This window comes from Pseudoliparis swirei, chromosome 3 (assembly GCF_029220125.1).
Source record: "Pseudoliparis swirei isolate HS2019 ecotype Mariana Trench chromosome 3, NWPU_hadal_v1, whole genome shotgun sequence".
Classification (NCBI taxonomy): Eukaryota; Metazoa; Chordata; class Actinopteri; order Perciformes; family Liparidae; genus Pseudoliparis; species Pseudoliparis swirei.
Window position 1 is genome coordinate 17,248,094 of NC_079390.1, and position 19,591 is coordinate 17,267,684.

At 44.3% G+C, this 19,591-nt stretch overlaps 1 protein-coding gene across 30 annotated transcripts in view; it reads left to right on the plus strand.

Annotated features, from left to right (window-relative positions):
• dlg2 (discs, large homolog 2 (Drosophila)) overlaps positions 1 to 19,591 on the plus strand; it is a 233,785-nt gene that overhangs the window by 175,111 nt on the left and 39,083 nt on the right. For all 30 annotated transcript variants that reach the window (XR_008830579.1, XR_008830578.1, XM_056406386.1 and 27 more), the window contains 5 exons: positions 8,437 to 8,490; positions 10,615 to 10,665; positions 11,792 to 11,916; positions 18,247 to 18,416; positions 18,621 to 18,757. Coding sequence is in view for 28 of the 30 variants with exons in the window: in XM_056406386.1 (XP_056262361.1) it covers positions 8,437 to 8,490; positions 10,615 to 10,665; positions 11,792 to 11,916; positions 18,247 to 18,416; positions 18,621 to 18,757 (537 nt within the window). In the remaining 2 variants the exon portion in view is untranslated. The remainder of the gene's footprint in view (positions 1 to 8,436; positions 8,491 to 10,614; positions 10,666 to 11,791; positions 11,917 to 18,246; positions 18,417 to 18,620; positions 18,758 to 19,591) is intronic.

A 19,591-nucleotide genomic window follows, 5' to 3' on the forward strand; every position in this document is an offset into this window, starting at 1 on the left:
TGTTTTAGTCATGGTGGGTAGCATATAGTGGGTTTTCTGAGCTGTTTACTAAAATCAGCTGTTCAGCGGGTGAGTTGACTTGACCGTTAAATGAAAACTCATCTGAAAAAAGCTAAAACAACTCAGATCTGAAGGAAACTGCAGAGGGTGATAATTATATGTGGGTTCATCACTTAAAAAGAGAAACACCTTTCACATAACACATTGTTATCGATCCTTTATTGATTGAAAACAAAACAAAAAATATATTGTCGTGAAGAACTGGTGTCACAAAGCTTTGTCTCCCAACCCAGAAGGCAAATGTACCTTCTTGTCTTTAAACCCTTAGATGCACCCGCTCCCACTATAGCAGCCAGTTGCAGCCATGGGATTTGTAGTTCAAACTTGTATTGCCTCCAGTTCCCAGCAGCACCTACAATCAATTGTTTCAGCCTGGAGTTACGGAGATGCTGTCGAGCAGCACTGCCAGTCATTTATCGACAGAGGGCAGATTGCAGACTTCTCTCTCTCTCTCTCACACACACTCTTTGTCTCTCTCTCTATCTCTGTCTCTCACTCTCTCTCTTTCTATCTCTGTCTTTCTATCTATGTCTCTCGCTCCCCTACTCTTCTTATCTGCCTCATTCTCTTTTATTCATCTCCCTCTTTTACTCCCCCCGTCGCCACCTCCCACACTCAGCTCTCCTCCCTCTCGTTCCATTTTACTTTCATCGAGCATCTTGCTCCATCTCTCTCTTCTCTCTCGCCCCTCTTCCTCCCTCCCCTTTCTATTTCTCTCATTTATCCTTCTTCCACTCCAGAATCTCTGACACACACTCTCCACACACACACACACACACGCACACACACACACACACACACACACAGCCACAGCTCCCATACAGCTCCAGCAGCCAGCCAGTCACTTCATTCATCAGTCATTTTGCCGGAGCGAGGGACTCGCATATCAGCAGGACCACATCTTGTGTTTGGCGATAGTACCGATAAACCTACAGAGGAGGAACAGAAAGAAGCCAAAGAAAAAAGTGTTGAAGTCAGCAGAGGTTATTGTTGAGAGGTGGCAGCATGACTGCTTATCTGAGCAAGCAGCAGAGTTACATAGCGGAATTGGATGGACGGGGGGACTCTGTGGAGGTGCCATGTTCCTTCAGCTGGCAGCATCAGCACACCAACAACCACCAGCACCCGGGCCAGCGGTACCATTACAGATCTGTCTCTAGCGGTGACACCCTTCCCCGAAGGGAGGGTCAGATGCCGGCCTGGCAATTGGACAGCACGTCGTCCAGAAGCCCCGGTCGCTTGGCGTCAGTCAGAGCCAAGGAGGGGAGCTGTGACCTGTGGCCCCCTGAGTGTGGCTTCGTCCAGAGCTGGCAGGAGTTCCACCAGGTAAAAGTGTGCTACTGTCAGAATGATTATCTGCACGTGTCCACGAGGACCAGCAAGCTGTGAAACAGTTGGACTCTGTTTGTGACTTCCAGTCTCGTCTACATGAAGGTACATTATGATGTAGGACATTTTGTAGATGCACTTTTTAATGAAGGATAAGAACAATGGCTGTGCTGACATTAGAATATGATGGGTTGTCACAAACTGCAGTTTCTGGGGCATTTATATCCTGAAAAAGCCCTCAATGTTTATCTCTTTTGACTGACATCAACATCTGTGATTCATTTTTGTTCAAGGCTTCAAACGTCAGTAAAAACCAACGAGCAGAAATTAGATTACTAGTTTGATGTCCTGATGACTTGATGACTTAAAGATGGTCCCATATGTTGTCTTCCTTTAGCGTTCAAGCTAGGCTTCTGTATGGCTGCTCTTTGTCAAATCATGTCTGGCAATCAGAGGGAGGGCTTTTGTGTATGTCACTGTATGTGTTGTCACTTAGGATTAGTCTGAGCTTTCACCCTAGTTCACTGTGACGGAACGGTTGGAGACTGGAAGGTTAGCGTTTGTGAAAACAACCTCACCTCATCACACCTGTGCCTCTTATCTTCAACTGACTCTTTGTTTCACATCATTTCGTCAGGACTTTGGATAAGTAAACAAAGAAAACAACATGGACAGCCATTTTAAATGTGGTTAGGAATTCAAATTAGCAACATATATCAGCTATAAAAGATATCACACTTCATCGTGGGTGCATCAGTCACACAACCTGCAATATTAAAACTTGCAATACGAAACAGTCTTTGCAATTCTACAATGCACTGTATGCCAAACATGAGACGCTGCCCTGCTAAAGAGGATCATTAAAGAACAGCGATGTTTATTACACACACACAGTCGTTTCCAGCTATAGAAAGAATCAGGAAAATGTAGTGCTGAAGAAATGGATTTCAAGGTTGACCAGGTCTGCCAGGAGTTATCAAACAGCCGAGCTATGAACCGAGCTGGTAATCTGCATCTGTTTGCCAGAGCAGAAATATGTGTTGAGAAAGACGGAGATGCAAGATTGTCAAGTGATGTTGTCAGAAATGTTGGCACCATTCTGTGATGGTTCGCCATGAGCCATTTCCTGAGTTGCTCAATGGGCTTTAATTGGCCAGGCTCTCTTGTTGGAATATAATATCTAAAGGACATGTTTTAGAAAGGGTTCGTACATTTCTGTTGACGACAGTGATTGAACTCGTTATCAAAGCCTCATGGAATCTTTTCCAGTTGCACTTGAAGGCATCTGCAGACGCCCATTTGTGACTTCTGCAAAAAGAAAATAAATCTGCCATAATGGGAGTTGGATTGTTGAGGTCCATCGTGATATCAATATTTAAGATTTGAAAACATGTTACTTATTAGCATTCAATTTTGATAATGATTTTTAAATAATGTTTTAGTTATAAATCATCATGTACTTTATAGAGAAACATTTTCTAAAGCTACTAGAACATATCCTTTAAATTTCTGTAATACAATTGTGTTACTTATTGACTTACAAATATGCTGTCACAGTCATAGCTGCAATGTTGAATAATAATAGCCAATTTTTTGGCCCAGTGAATTGTATCGGTCTAGAGTAGCTCCATCAACAAAATAAAAATCAACGAAATCAAAGGGAATGCATCACTAGCAGCGATCTCTTAGACGCTCTTTACAAACACATGTATCACTATTGACAGCAGATAGAACATATAAACGCTACTCTGTCAAGAACCTGATGATGTGTGTGGTAGTGAGAATGTGGCTGTAAATGTTTCTTTTTAGGCCGGTTATGAGCTGAAGGAAGCTGTGTTTGATATGGCTCGGGATTTAACGGGAATTTAATGACTGATCAGCAAGTGTATTTCACAAAACCCATGTACTGCAAAGGGAAATCATGAAATTGGATTTAATTGCAGGGATGTGTGGTGTTTGTGCAACCATAGCACGAGCAAAATGACCTCGGGCAAGGCCAATAAGAGGTAATGAGAGGCCATCCGTCACGGAGCCGAGGGAAAGCATTGCTGTTCTCCAGCTATTTTGCTGCCTTGAAAATATGAGGAGCTTGACAACGAGTATGAGCTGGAAGACGGAGATCAGGGCATAAATATTGTCAGTGGGCCCACAGTGTATCTAGAGAAACATATATCAATGCTTTGAATCTAGAATGGGCCAATGAGGGTGATTTAAATAGACATTGATGCCGGTGTTCAAAGAATAATTTTATTAGATCTAGTTCATATTTGGTGGCATTTGTTATATATTCCCGCATAAAGGCAACCCCAACTCAAACAATTATGGTTTTCAGTTTGTTTGATTATTTTTACATCAACTATCAAATCTCAGTATTCAGTTTATTGAACAGTTTCTTATTTGCTTTTGATATTTTTGTCATATACAAATACGCAGTGAGTCATTTATAGGTTGGTGTTGTCCATTGATACGATAAACGGAGGCTAGTTTAGGCACAACATCTGCAGGCCGAGCAAACAGTCGTGACTTTGAAACATAAAAGTGTCAAAAGTAACTCGGCCCAGTACTGGGGGCCGTCCCACAGATAACACTGCTCCTCTGTGGATAGGAGGAGATAGACAGACTGGAGTAGCACTTGTGAACTGCAAAGGCATGTTTTTAATAGAAATGTTGTGTTTGAAATGTCAGAATCACATTTTGACGAGATTGAACTTATTCTGTCTGTTAAAACTCCATCAGTTGTTGTCTTCTTCATTATAACTGTCCTTTGCTACACATGAAGAGATAAATGATGATTCATCATTTCTAATTAGAGCCTGTGGAATTCATCAGTGCTATATTTGCTGGCTAGAATGGACATATGACTTTGCAGTTTGACTGTAGTTTCACTCTCATTTTAAGAATCTTCAGTCCTCTGGTGGAGCTTATCTGTCCATTTACTTCACACTCTGACCATACTTTAGTCTCCACATCTCACAATGGGTTGTTGACTATTTTTACAAGGGATGCCAGTCAATTATTGATACACTCCCCTGTTGGATGAGCCACTTTACGTACTGTAGAGGAGCTGCTGAATTATTGAGCCAACCTCAACCAGAGCACAACAACAAATACAAGCCTCTCACTCTGTAACAGCTGAAGTGTCTGATGCTACATCGTCGGTTTCTGCAGTGTGATGATGACAGTCTTCACTGTAGGAGTAAGGCTTTTACACTCTCCTCATCATCCATTCTGGACTTTGTTACTGTCTTCAGCACAATACCAGACTGAAAGTTTCAAATGAAAGACCAAATACACAACTGGCAACTAGTACTGATGGAGTTTAGATAGGAATGCACATGTTTTAGTGGAGTGATGGTATTCATGAGACGTTTGCCAGAAGCCTTCAGAGACCTGCCCCGATTAATACAACATTGCATTCAGCCTAGAGTAAGTCTATACTGTACTGTTCTTATTCTCTAATACGATTAGACTATGATATGATCACCAGTAGAGAGTATAGCTCCATGAAAGCCTGTTAACATACCCTTGATGGCTTAATGTGGAGGCTGTTGATAATGTTAGAAAGCACGGACAACAGGAGAGCGATGAGCCCAAGCGCAGTTAGACATTCCATTTAAGTGTGCAGTTGGGTGGCAATTACTTCTCGGGGGTCTCTGTGTGCATACCTGTGCATTGCTAGTGGCAGTTGGATCCATGTGATGTAGTGTTGGTTCCCGTAGGGCACAAAATTGAAACTATAAAGCAATTGAGTGATTATATATTTTTAGACTACGTATTCTCTGTTAGACATTCGGTGACTAAATGACTGGTATATGAAGCACGACCCTTCAGTATGGGACAGGTCACAATGCTGGCATGCCTTTCACACTGACAGGCAGAGGTCAACATAAAGCATCCAGAGACAGGGATAAGATCAAGGACCTACAATCGGATTATGTCAGTATCCTGCTCTCCGGTATTATTGAAGAAGATTTGCTTTGTTTCTTTCTGTCCTCATGCAGTAGACTGTTTGTGTAAAAAAGATGTGGTGGGAGAATGTTTTCTTGTGCTCGAACAGACATGTGGTACATGAATGAATGGATATTTTGCTGTAAATTATATTGAAAGGATTCTTTTGAGTCAAGTTCATATTTGATGTTCTGTCCTCTCTGTCTAAGAACGACTGTGGAGTCATTCATTTAATTAGAGTACGTGCACGGCAAGCAGATGCGTCTTAATCCCGCTCATCATTCTTCTCACAAACACATCTTTCCTTCAATCACTTTTTGGCTTCTCAAACATCATGGCCAACTGTCATTTTTTCTATTTTGGTAAACTCACCAGTCTCTCTGTCTCTGTGATATTCAGACTCTTGAAGGAGCCACAGTGATTTTTGATCATTCCCATGAATGAAGGTTCAGGATAAGGCGAGGACATGTCTTACCTTTGCTTCTACTGGAGGGAAATAAATAATCACTGAAGTTGTAGTTTTCATGGGCTAGATTATAGATTTAAAAATACCTGAGACAAACCAAAAATACAGAACACATCGGGAAAGACCATGAGTTTGCTCTGTCTTCTTTCACCTCCAAAATAAAGTCAAATATGTGGGATTCTGATTTGGATCTAATTCGTCTTAAATAATCTGCAAAAGTATTGATAAAATGATATGAGCTCACTAGAGTCATAACCCCTAATTAATAATAATAAAGTCCCATTTCCTGCCTCTGGGTTCCTCAGTGTTCACAGTGTTTACTGAGCCGTGTCTGAACTGCACTTCTGACAATCTGTCACCAATCAAAAAGCAGGTCCACTGATTGATGACAGCTAATCAGTTGTTCCTCGATATGAATTGGTCAGAGGTGAATAGAGAACAGAGCATAACATTCGAAGCAGATCTTATGTAAAATAATGTATGGAACATAAAATAGATACAATGCATTAATAGCCCAGAAATGCAGTTCTAGGAATGATAAGAAATAGAGGCATTATTTCAGAAAGAAAAAAACACTGTATTTTTTCAAATAGAAACGTAAATGCGTGTCCTCAGGAACAATATATAATCATGATCATAATAATCCTGCTTGCCTGTTTGTCGAGTTGATTTGTATGCACATTCTCAAGCACAAGAAGAAATTAATGAATTAGGGTCTGTGCGTATAAATAAGCGTTCACACAATTTGAGCAAAAAACTGTACATACGCATTGACTGATATATTTAGACCTTATTTATCAACCTGGTTTACTGTAAATGAGTGTACGGAAATTAGTGTCTTTTTTACTAATAATTACTAATTAAAGCAAACCAAACATTCTCACCCCATGCATTGCTTCACCAAAAGCTTTACCTGCTAGTAGTGTGTGAAGAAGCAGCAGTTCTATAGTATAGTGGGATCATGGAACCCGTAGTCCCAGCCGGGGGACAGTTGTGATGGACACATGAGTGGACAGGCAGGGAATGCCATGTGCTGTCACAACCTGACGACCAAGCAAACCGTCTGGTCTTTCCCCGCATTATGTCAGTCAGCTGCACTGCAGGCACACAGTGTGTACGGTGCTATGACGCTATAGCAGTGACAAGTGTGTGTGTGTATGTGTGTGCGTGTGTGTGTGCGTGTGTGTGTGGGTGTGGATACTGCATCATGATGTAAAACATGTTGCCAGTCAAGGATCAGTATAACCGGATTCAGCAACTGTTATAAATCTCAAAGAACTTCAGTTATCTGGGTCTCTCACCTTTTGCACACAACATAATATACTCCTTGATATGCATGACATTCTGTTTCATTCTAATTATTTGTGAATGATGAGCCTTTTCTTTTGTTATTGCCCTTGTTTGTTTGAGTTCTATTCATCTTGTGGGGACAAAATCAAAGCATGAATCTCCAAATGCATCCTTGAGCATCTTCTTCTGAAGTGAGTCTCATACATCAGACTCACTGTTTACGTACTGGAAACTGAACTGGTGATTGGATGTTCAGTCAAGCCTCTCATGTTGTGGCCAAAAATCTGAGTTCCTCTCTCAGGAGTGCTGCTTTTAACGATCTGCTCAATTTCTATAGGCCACCAGGAGAAAGCAGTTTATCTGCACATTGATTTAATTTCATGCTGCACAGTGTATTACCTCAATATCGTCACCTGACTGGAGGTTAAATTAGCAATATACAAGAGAGATGCAGAGAAGTGCAGAGGAAACATAACTTATGGATGTATTAAATTCTACATTGCAGATTATTAACTCTGCTTCCTCCCCAGAGTCTTTGTGACTTCACGTCTCATAGGGTCCATTGGACCTGACTGGGTCTGATGCCATGGCCCTGCTGATGCCCCGCCCACTCCTCCTCTCTACCTCCATCTGCCTGATGGATTGTGGAGGTCTGGATCGTGGTCCATGCCTACTACCAACAATTTGTTATACGCATTGAATGTGTTGTAACTCTGTAATGATTCCTTCTGTACACATGACATCGATTGCATCTGTCCACCCGGGGAGAGGGATCCTCCTCTGTTGCTCTCCTGAAGGATTCTTCCCTTTTTTCTCTGTGAAAGTTTTTTTTCTATTTTTTGGGAGTTTATCCTGATCCGATATGAGGTCCTGGGACAGGGATGTCGTATGTGTACAGATTGTAAAGTCCTCTGAGGGAAATTTGTAATTTGTGATTTTGGGCTATACAAAATAAACTGAATTGAATTGAAAGTTGAATAGGTTTTGACAGTCTGACTATCGGTGACATAAAAATGTGAACCTTTACTTTTACAGGCATTCATGGCCCATTTCAACACATGCTGCTGTCCTATATGAATCATGAATTCTTTACTATCAGTGTGGCATATGCGCCTAATAGGAAGTTACCACATCCAGTTTAGCTGTAGTAACTGTGTTTGAGAGCAGAGCACTCCTGCTGCCATCTAACAAATGGACCTGTTCTTGTATAGCGAACAGAAGTCTTTTAAATTGTTGATGATACAGAGATCTACAAGCTTATACATTTATGGAAAGTAGGACAGTGGTGGTCCCTTTATCACTAAATCATAAGTCTCCCCCTTCTATCCCTGTCTCTCTTACAGGCCAGCCCTGCACCAATAATCGTCAACACAGACACTTTGGAGTCGGTTCCTTATGTAAGTTTCTCTGTATTTTTTTGATGCACCTATTCAGTAGATCTACACCTCCAGCACATTACAGCACACTTGAGTAGTAGCAAATTATTACTGAGTCTGAGCTTAGATAGTATGTGTGGTGTATTACGACATTTTGATCATGTAACCCAGGCCTATTCAACTAGCGGCCCGCGGGCCGGATACGGCCCGTTTGAGTTTAACTATGGCCCGCAAGACTGCCTGCAAATCAGTATAGCTTGGTAAGAAAAAATAAAACTGACGGACACGCCTCTTTTATACATTGAGACATCTAACCCAGAGCCATTGAGTTTCACTGTTGCCTCAACCAAACCTATATGGTTACATCTTTATGTTACGCACCCGTGTTGGTTGCCGGTGTTACACCCCTACTGGTTTTCAAACCTACTGGTTTCCCTGCACGTGCGTTGTGTTCTCTTAACATCTGCAGCGGGGCTCTGTCTCGCTCACCAGATTCGTCACACATTCACAAACATATTGCTGGAGATCTTCAAGCCTCCGTTCATATCCATTTGGGCGATTACGATTGTATAAGTGAGCAGTGCATCACAGCCACGTATGAAGAAATACATTTTCGAAAAAATAAAAATAAAAAAATCGCCCGACCTGGTTTCGATCCCTTTCACGCAAAAGGAGTCTACACTCAAAGACAAGCAGTCTGTGCACTGCGCCACCAGATATTAGTTTCATTCCAAGTCATTTATATATTGGTGGCTGTAGCTCAGTGGGGTAAGAGGGCCGTCCCTGAACCGCAAGGTGGTGGGTTCGACCCTCGCTTAGTTGCAAGTTGAAGTGTCCTTGAGCAAGGCACTGAACCCCCAGTTGCTTCCCGGGCGCTTCACCGCAGCCCACTGCTCCTTAATAACTAAGGATGGGTTAAATGCAGAGAACTAATTTCCCCTTGGGGATTAGTAAAAGTGTATATTATTATATTGATCCATTAAGTCACATTTCTTATGTTTTCATGGGAACAGTTTGGTTGAAGGGATCTGAAACAACTGGTTACCTTGAGCAGATATTTACACTTTGAAACATGTTTATAGTGATGCTTGTTCGCAACACTTTTGCCACACAATACCGACGCATTTTCGTGTGTGACTGTTTACCTGTGGAAATATACATTACTGTTTTTAATTTTTAGCCATTATTTGATCAATATTCTGTGCGGCCCTCACACCCCCCGTGATTTTCTTATTCGGCCCACTTGCTACTGAAGTTGAATAGCCCTGATGTAACCTATCATTCTAACAAATGAGATTGCAATTCTGAATTATTGATGTGTGTAACGCACTTCTGAAGACCTTCACCTCAGTATTTTACATCAGAACACATAAATAAAGCTGTTAATTAATCATCTACAATCCGCTGTAGATAACCACCATGTGGTTAACAACACCGTGAATTGTTTCCATTGAGGTGGCACCTATGTAGCAGAGAAACCACAGGCTCTGTTCAATTTAAATATGGAGAGTTTAGAGCCCAAATTATTCTCCATGAATAGATTACCATTCATATTGTGCACCTATTTACCAATATAGCAAAAATGATAACCAAAAAATCTATCTTTTCAAGGTTTTCTGAAATCCAATTATCTTTTCAACAAAATCTGACATGTGGAGAGGAGACACAGCCCAGTGCCGCTCTGTATGGCGCTTCATTATAAGCCCGTGTGAAGGATTTTATTAAAATTCATCTTCTACAATACAGCATTCAGATTGTCTGTTTGACTGGAGATAACGTCACTGTACAAAAGATCTAACTTTTGTTTCTATGGGACAATAAGAGGAGACAATACAGGTGAATAGGGTCAAGTATTTAAAGAATGGATATCGCCATGAAACCTGTTGTTCTTACATTATGACAATTCTTTTTTGTAATACTCGTTTTCTTAAATTTTCTGTTGTGCAAATAAGGCATTATCCAATGGTAACGTCTGGTGAATTCAGAACTACAGACAATAGACAAGTAAATAAATTCATAATTGTGTATTTCAGTTGTTTCCTTTCCACTATTCTGAGAGAATACATGAACAACAATGTTTTTGCATTGAGTGTCTCCCCAATGTGTGAAGGGCTAACCATCTCAATCTGTTTTCTGTCCCCTCAGGTCAACGGCACAGAAATTGCATACGAGTTTGAGGAAATCACTCTGGAGCGGGTGAGTATCTCACACCCCTCAAAGCTGTGTTTAACCTCAGATAATCCCTCAGAACAGGCCTCTGCATTGTGCTGCTCTTGAAGGCTGTCGAATGACATGCAAGGTAGTGCACGAGGGAAGTTGAAACATCCATGCTGCCAGATATCTGTTCAAATTATGAGCTACTATCTCAAGTTATTTTATTCTCCGAGTATGAATTGTGAGGGACCAGTCACTTTATGTATTATTATGTCAGTGTTTCTGATTGAGCATCCAGGCAGCAATGCCCTGCAGGGTCACTCAGTTTTGTAATCAAGAGAAGCTGCTATTCCCATCAGCTAACGACTTAATCAAAACTTTAATCAAAAAGACCTTCCTTTTGTGAGTGGGCATCCAGGGGATTTTATTTGCAGAGCCGACAAAGTGCATCTCCTGCTCTAGTGTGAGCCCGCCGCCTTATGAATACAATATTTCATTGTCTATCTGTCATCAGGAGAGAGCCAGCAGGATCGACAGAGCACAGACACCTTAAAGCCATGTTTTAAACTGTCAATATTTCATTGACTTTTAAATAAATTGTTCTTTGTGCTCTTCAAAAGAATTACAAGTCATCATTTAGAAAAGGGGTATCTATAAAATTGATCCACCTGTAAAGGCAACAAGGATGCTTGCAAGGGCATTTTTAGTTGTTCGCTGAGTGCTGTCAAATAGTACGCAAGATTGCTTTTATGGTGTGTGTGTCAGTGATTCCCAACCAGTGGTACTTGTATGCCGGGCGGTAAATATCCAGTTGCTCGGGGATACGAAGTGGAACATGACAGCGGTGATGATAAAGGGATGCTCATTTAATAGGTCTCTCAGACACAAAAAGGTTGGGAACCACTGCTATTTGTCAATATTTAAGAAAGTATTACATAGTTAATGTACTATGTGTGCTTTTTGCAATGCATCAGCATCAACAATAGCTTCAATGTAAATGTTCATTGATTTGAAAGCATCAGCAGAAGGAACCATGTTTCTACAGCAGGATGCTAAACACCGAGTCCCACTAAGCAGGGCAACATGGAGTTGATGTTTTAACTACTGATTTTGGCACACTACATACAGAATGAGACTGCCTGTCCCTGACTGTTTTCTATGGTCACAGGGTAACTCAGGTTTGGGCTTTAGCATCGCCGGAGGCACAGATAACCCACACATTGGTGACGACCCCGGCATCTTCATCACCAAGATCATCCCTGGAGGAGCGGCAGCTGAGGACGGACGGCTGAGGTCAGTCACTTCCACTTCCCACAGCTTTTTAAGATGAGATAATGCAAAAGGTTTTCTCAAAAACACGTGAGAAAAGAAATCTCCTGTAAGAGGAATTGTAACAGGTTCGTGTCTGTTACAGATGGGTTTCTCACCCAAGCACCAAAGGATGCGCATACAAGACAGATATTTGGTATTATCTTTTCTTAAGACTACAGACTGTGCCTCTGCTCTCCACTCTCCTGCTCCTCAGTCCCTACTGCTCCTTGTGTTATGGTTTGTCTTCGACCCCAAGTGCACGACAACAAAACAGTGTTCACGTTTAGCCAAAAAAAACACGGCGTAGTTTATTTAAACAAAGGGAGTGGAAAGTTCCGAGAAACAACAAAAAACTCACTCTTGATAATCCACAAGGAAAAAGTTCATCACCGGTAATCCAAACAGAAAAAAACTCCAACAAAAAAACTCCAGGGTACGAGCGATCTCTCTCCTTGAGGTTCTGGCACGAACTCGCAGCGAGCTACCGGCAGTCCTGCTATTTAACTCCCCGTGGAGTGGCTCCAGGCGTGCGCCTGGCAACGAGGACGAGCCGGGCGCGCTCCGGCGCACACCTGAAGCCACTCTCTGGCAGCTCGCTCCGAGGTACCGGGTGTCTCAGTGTGATCAGTCTGAGGGGGGACCCCGGCTGGCTGAGTCCTAACAATACCCCCTCCTCTACGGGAGCCACCTGGCGAATTGCCAGGCTTGTCGGGAGGGGCCTGATAAAAGTTGGTCAGAAGCCCCGGGTCCATGATGAGCTGACGGCACACCCAGCTACATTCCTCCGGGCCATAGCCCTCCCAGTCCACCAGGAAATGGTACCCTCGCCCTCGACGCCGAACGTCCATCAGTCGGCGGACCTTCCACTGAGGGTTAGGGTTACGATACGTGGAGCACGGGATGGATGTGCATGGAAGCCGGAAGTCTCAGCCTCACTGCCTCAGGACTGAGCACCCTCGTGATCTCGAAGGGGCCCACGAAACGGGGACCCAGCTTCTTGGCGGCCAACTGTAGGGGAAGATCCTTGGCGTACAGCCAAACTCTCTGCCCTGGGTGGCCACATTCGGCCGCTTGGAGTAGGGCGGCTCTGGTGACCTCCCAGATGCGACGACATCTGTCCAGATGGGTCTACACGGAGGGAAAACAGCGGTGGCTGGTACCCCAGAGATACCTCGAAGGGGGAGAAACCCGTGGCAGATCTGACCAGGGAGTTGATGGAGTACTCGACCCATGGAAGGAACCGACTCCAGGAGGATGGGTTCCTGGCAGCCACACAGCGGAGTGCCGACTCCACGCTCTGGTTCATCCTCTCCGTTAGTCTGTGGGTGATAACCAGAGGAGAGACTGACAGAGGCGCCCAACCCCTTGAAGAACGCTTGCCATACCTGGGATGTGAACTGGGGTCCTCGGTCCGAGACGACATCCTGGGGGAGACCATGGAGCCGGAACACCTGGCTCATCAGGAGGTGCACCGTCTCTGATGCCGAAGGGAGCTTGGGGAGGGCCACCAGGTGCACGCCCTTACTGAACCGATCCACTACTGTCAGTATCACCGTCTTACCCTGGGAGGACGGTAGTCCAGACACACAGTCCAAAGCCACGTGGGACCAGGGACGGCTAGGAACAGGAAGAGGTTGCAGTAGCCCGGTGGGTGCCCGGTGAGAGGCCTTGCTGTGGGCACAAATGGGGCAGGCCAGCAGAAAGTCCTTCACCTCGTTCCTCATAGTAGGCCACCAGAAACGCCGAGCCAGGAAGGTGAAGGTGAGGTGAACCCCGGGATGGCAGGCAAACTGGCTGTTGTGGCCCCACTGAAGCACCCGGGATCTGACCGATTCCGGGACGAACAGCCGGCACGGAGGTACACCACTCGGAGCAGGATGGGAACGCAACGCCTTTCTCACGACTGTCTCAATGCCCCAGGCCACCACGCCAACCACCTTGGCCTCGGGGACGATGGGAACCGACTCCTTAGTGGTCCGCCTCTATTGGTTTGTCAGGACAGGGCATCCGCCTTAATGTTGTGCGAACCGGGGCGATAGGTCAGGGAGAAATCAAACCGACTGAGGAAGCCGGCCTAACAAGCCTGTCGCCCATTGAGACGCTTGGTCTCCCGGATGAATGTCAAGTTCTTATGGTCTGTCCAGATGGTTTATGGCTGCTCCGCCCCCTCCAGCCAATGGCGCCACTCCTCCAGAGCAGCTACCACTGCCAGCAACTCCCGATTCTCGATGTCGTAGTTCTCCTCCGCGGGAAGAAAGCGTAGAGAAAAGAACGCACAGGGTTGTACCTTCTGATCCGCCACTGCCCGTTGGGAAAGGACCGACCCCAACCCGGTGTCCGAGGCGTCTTCCTCCACAATAAACTCCCTCTTGGCGACAGTCAATGCAGGGTCGGAGACCCCCGTCCTTCTTCACAAAGAAGAAACCCGCTGCCACCAGGGAGGACAAAGGCCGAATGAGCCCTGCTGCCAATGACTCTGAGATGTAGACATCCATAGCGGCCTTCTCTGGAATGGATAGGCTGTACAGCCGACGGCTGGGAAATGAAGCCCCAGGGTGGAGGTCGATCGTGCAGCTGTATGGCCTATGCGGAGGGAGAGACTGAGCCTGGGTCTTGCTAAAAACCATGGTACTCCTGAGGGATAGACACGGGGTCGGCCGGGGTGATGGGCTAGTAGCTGCCTGTAGACACTGGACATGACAGGAGGAACTCCACTCCAGGATAGTTCCGAAAGACCAGGCAACGTGTGGCTCATGCTGTACGAGCCAGGGGTGCCCGAGAATCACTGGAACCGACAGGGACTGGATGAGGTATAACTGGCGGGTCTCCACGTGGTTCCCTGCCACAGTGAGGGAGATGGGATGGGTGCACTGGGTGATGCGGGCCAGACGGCGATCATGTAGTGCAAAGGCCTCCACGGGCTCCTCCAGTGTCCTCTCTGGCATCGCGCTCCGAGGTACCGGGTGTCTCAGTGCGATCGGGCTGAGGGGGGACCCCGGCTGGTTGAGTCCTAACACCTTTATGGAGACAGACACACACACAGATTTGCCTTAGCTGGTGCTGATTACCAATTAACCTCCAGCTGAGGCCGAAAGGACATGGGTCCCGACATCGTTCCCTGAACCACCCCCCCACTCCACCCACTCTGCCTGAGCCCCCTTGAGATCAGCACACCACGATACCACTGCTTACTCCACTACTGCACTGGAAAACATGCCCTCAGAAATCCTGCATATAACACATATTTGAGATATTATACAGCAGTATCATTGCTCTGAAACAGACAGGTACCATGGTATAATGGTTCTCAGGGGAGACTTGACACTTTGTCAGTTTATCTTGCTGATGCTTCATATTTCTATAAAGTCTAGTTGTTGATCAGCAAGGAAATGCATTCCTATCCATTATTGCTATTTTGCCATTAGCGTTCAATTCAATTCAGTTTATTTGTATAGCCCAATTTCACAAATTACAAATTTGTCTCGGAGTGCTTTACAATCTGTACACATAGACATCCTTGCCCCAAAACCTCACATCGGATCAGGAAAAACTCCCAAATAACCCTTCAGGGGGGAAAAAGGGAAGAAACCTTCAGGAGAGCAACAGAGGAGGATCCCTCTCCAGGATGGACAGGTGCAATAGATGTAATATGTACAGAAGGACAGATTTAGAGTTAAAATACATTCAATGAATATGACAGAGTGTATGAATAGTTCATAGTAGGCATATTCCACGATGGAGACCTCCACGATCCATCAAGCAGATGGGGGTAGAGAGGAGTGGGCAGAGTCTCAACAGTGGGCGGAGTCTCAACAGGGCAGTGGCGTAGTTGGTCGCAGGAATTCCACGACCCAGACCTCGATGATCCATCAGGCAGATAGGATCTATGCCGTCTCATAGGGTCCGACGACCCTATGAGACGTGAAGTCAAAAGGACTCCGGGGAGAAAGCAGAGTTAGTAATGTGTGATGGAGAGATGGAAATTCATCCCTAAGGAGAGAAAAAAGAGGAGATAGGTGCTCAGTGCCTCCTAAAACGTCCCCCAGCAGCTATAAGCCTATAGCAGCATATCAAGGGGCTGGACCAGGGCAAACCTGATTCAGCCCTAACTATAAGCTCTGTCAAAGAGGAAAGTCTTTAGTCTACTCTTAAATGAGGTGACTGTGTCTGCCTCCCGGACTAAAATTGGAAGCTGGTTCCATAAAAGAGGAGCTTGATAACTAAAGGCTCTGGCTCCCATTCTACTTTTTAAGACTCTATAGGAACTACAAGTAGTCCCGCATTTAGTGAGCGCAGCTCTCTAGTGGGGCAACATGGTACTACAAGCTCCTTAAGATATGATGGTGCATCACCAATCAAGGCTTTGTACGTTAAGAGAAGAATTTTAAAAGTGATTCTTGATTTTACTGGGAGCCAGTGCAGAGCAGCTAGTGCAGGAGTGATGTGATCTCTTTTCTTAGTTTTAGTGAGAACACGAGCTGCAGCATTCTGGATCAACTGGAGGGACCTAAGAGACTTATTAGAGCAGCCTGATAATAAGGAGTTGAAGTAATCCAGTCTCGAAGTAACGAACGCGTGAACCAATTTTTCTGCATCTTTTTGAGACAAGATGTGCCTGAGTTTTGAAATATTACGTCGATGAAAGAATGCAGTTCTGGAGAGTTGCTTTACGTGGGAGTTAAAGGACAAGTCCCGATCAAAGATAACGCCAAGATTCTTTAAAGTGGTGTTGGATGCTAGAGCAATGCCATCTACAGAAACCACATCACTAGATAATTGATCTCAGGCGCTCAGGGCCGATTAAAATTACTTCGGTTTTGTACCATTGGTGGATTTCCCATGAAATTATTTGAAATGGCTTCTTTTAACACTGAAGGAAAAACCCTTGAAATTATATAGTTTAACATTTTGATAAGAGTTCTGGTTTATTTGTAAACGAAGAAACAGGAAACCAAAAATCTTTTTGAGATTAAAGAAGCAGTGATAGATGATGCTAGTTGGTGGTTTTGGGGCAGCTCCCATTCTTTTTCCAAACCACAGCTCTGTAGCATTACTGCATGCACAGGGTCAATCTGGAGCAGATAGCAGGAGAAGCAGGCCAGGCATTAATCACTCTTAGCTTAATTGATGGTCACCCACTCCTAGGTGGGGAGCAAGACTAATGCATTATGGATGGGGTCTAATCTGTGGGAGGAAGGAGGCCTGAGAGGGATTTGGTTATAAAATTAGAGAAGCCAGACACACTTCCTGCCTGCCGCTGCTGTGGGACGCTGGAGCAGAGCACTAAGCATACTTAATGCAGCCGCACGGCTTCGGGAGCCACTGGGAGCGTTTTAAGTGTTTCTCATGGAGTCCTTGTTTTGGAAGGTAAAAGCATGGATGTTTTCAAGACTAAACCCACATTATTATATCTTTCTGCTAGAGCACATATTGTGGAAGTACGCTGATCTTTATGCTCGGCTTTCCTCTGGTTAGAGTGTGTGCGTGCGTGCGTGCATGTGTGTGTGTAACTCATGTATGAGCACATACTCACCACAAACAGGATCTCCTGCCAACAAAGACACAGTCTCCTGTCATCAAATGTGTCTACAGGGAGATGCAAATAATATAACTGCTCTGACTGACCTGTAAACATGTTAGTCTGGTAGTTACTACTGCTCTGACTGACCTGTACACATGTGAGTCTGGTAGTTACCACTGCTCTGACTGCACTGTAAACATGTTAGTATGGTAGTTACCACTAGTTCAATTGGTGTGTGTCTTAATTGCTTAGTTGTTACAATATACATGATTATTGTGGTAAAAAGAATTCACGATAACGATATGTGGTGGCGGGGGCGTGGTTAGTCTCAGCTGCCGATTGGAGTGGCCCAGGGAACATGTGCCGGGAAGAGGCCTAATTGGTCACAGCTGGAACTGATCAAATGGTTTGTGTCTCTTCTCTATATATTGAGCCGAGTAGGGATGGAGGCGGGAGGATGAGAGCAAGAGACAGAGACTGCCCAAGCACGCAGGTCACAATAAAAGTATTCCAAAACGATACCTTAAGTAGGCTCGATCATTGGTACAAACATTCCCTTTTACCAGTTACTGCCATCTGGTCTACTACAAATATCTTTTACTCCCTCTGCAATTGTTAGCCGGAACACATGACCTGTAAAATCTGTTCTAGTCAACCCTAGTTTTTGCATTTTTAAACGTGTTTTAAGTTATATGAGTCCCATTAATGAAGAAGAATTGTCTAGGTGTATCTATCTTCTCTCGTTGATTACCAATAATGCTGATCATTGATGGACACTGTTGCTCTTCCAGAGTAAATGACTGCATCCTGCGGGTGAACGACTCCGACGTGTCTGAAGTATCTCACAGTAAGGCAGTAGAAGCCCTGAAGGTTGCAGGTTCTATTGTTCGGCTGTACTTGCGGCGCCGCAGGCCGATGCTCGAGACCATCATTGAGCTCAAACTCATCAAAGGACCAAAAGGTGAGCTCAGTCCAATCATGTTACAGGGGAGATAGTTTTGTGTTTGGGGGGGTTTGTTGTTCAATGTACGGAAAACATTTACATATCATATTTAGACACAGATGCTGTATTTCATGATGCATGATCATCATGGTATTGTCTGATGCCTAACATAGATCTATATCTCACACACACACACACACACACACACACACACACACACAGGGCTTGGCTTCAGTATTGCAGGTGGAGTTGGAAACCAGCACATCCCTGGGGACAACAGCATATACGTTACCAAGATCATTGATGGCGGGGCAGCAGAGAAAGATGGCCGGCTGCAAGTAGGAGACCGGCTGTTAATGGTGAGTACTGTTGTGGCTGGATTTCTTCCTTCTTGGTCCATTCTGACTAATCTCTTAACCTTATGCATATAAACTTGTATCTCTCTCCTATTTGACTGCTGGTGAGACGCCACAGGATACTCACTTATGGTAGAAGTTACACATTTGGCTTATTCCAATTACTAAGAAAGCACACTTTGTTATTACTATGCTATATTACTTTTTAGACTACATACCATTAAGATATTATAAATGTATTACCAGGCCCTCGACTTGTGGTCGAGGGCCATCTAGTTGCATTATATTGGAGAGAAGGCAGACACGTCTACGGTTTTGATAGAATGAGACGAACAGGGTTTAAATACACAGGCAGGTGGAGGTGATTGGACACTGGGGAACGAGACACAGGTGGACACAATGAGGGCGGGACTAGTAATCACACAGAAGGAAACAATCAGGACCAGGGCAGACAATCACAGGGAAACAGACGACACAAGGACTTCAAAATAAGACACAAAACAAGACAGAAACTCCGGGTCATGACAAAATATGCTAATATTATCATAATATGATAATATTATGCTAGAAGTTACACATTTGGCTTATTCCAATAACTAAGAAAGCACACTTTGTTATTACTATGCTATATTACTTTGTACATTACATACCATTATTTTATTTAAATGGTTTATTTAATAAGGGACAGTGCACATTGATAAAAACATTGCAGTAAATGTGCCAGAGTTAGCCAAGAGGCTATTTTTCATCTGTAGTCCCAATGTTGCTGATGTTAAGAACAAACCTAAAAACATAAGATTGCAAATACAATCTACAGATAAAGCAAATAAAATAGGG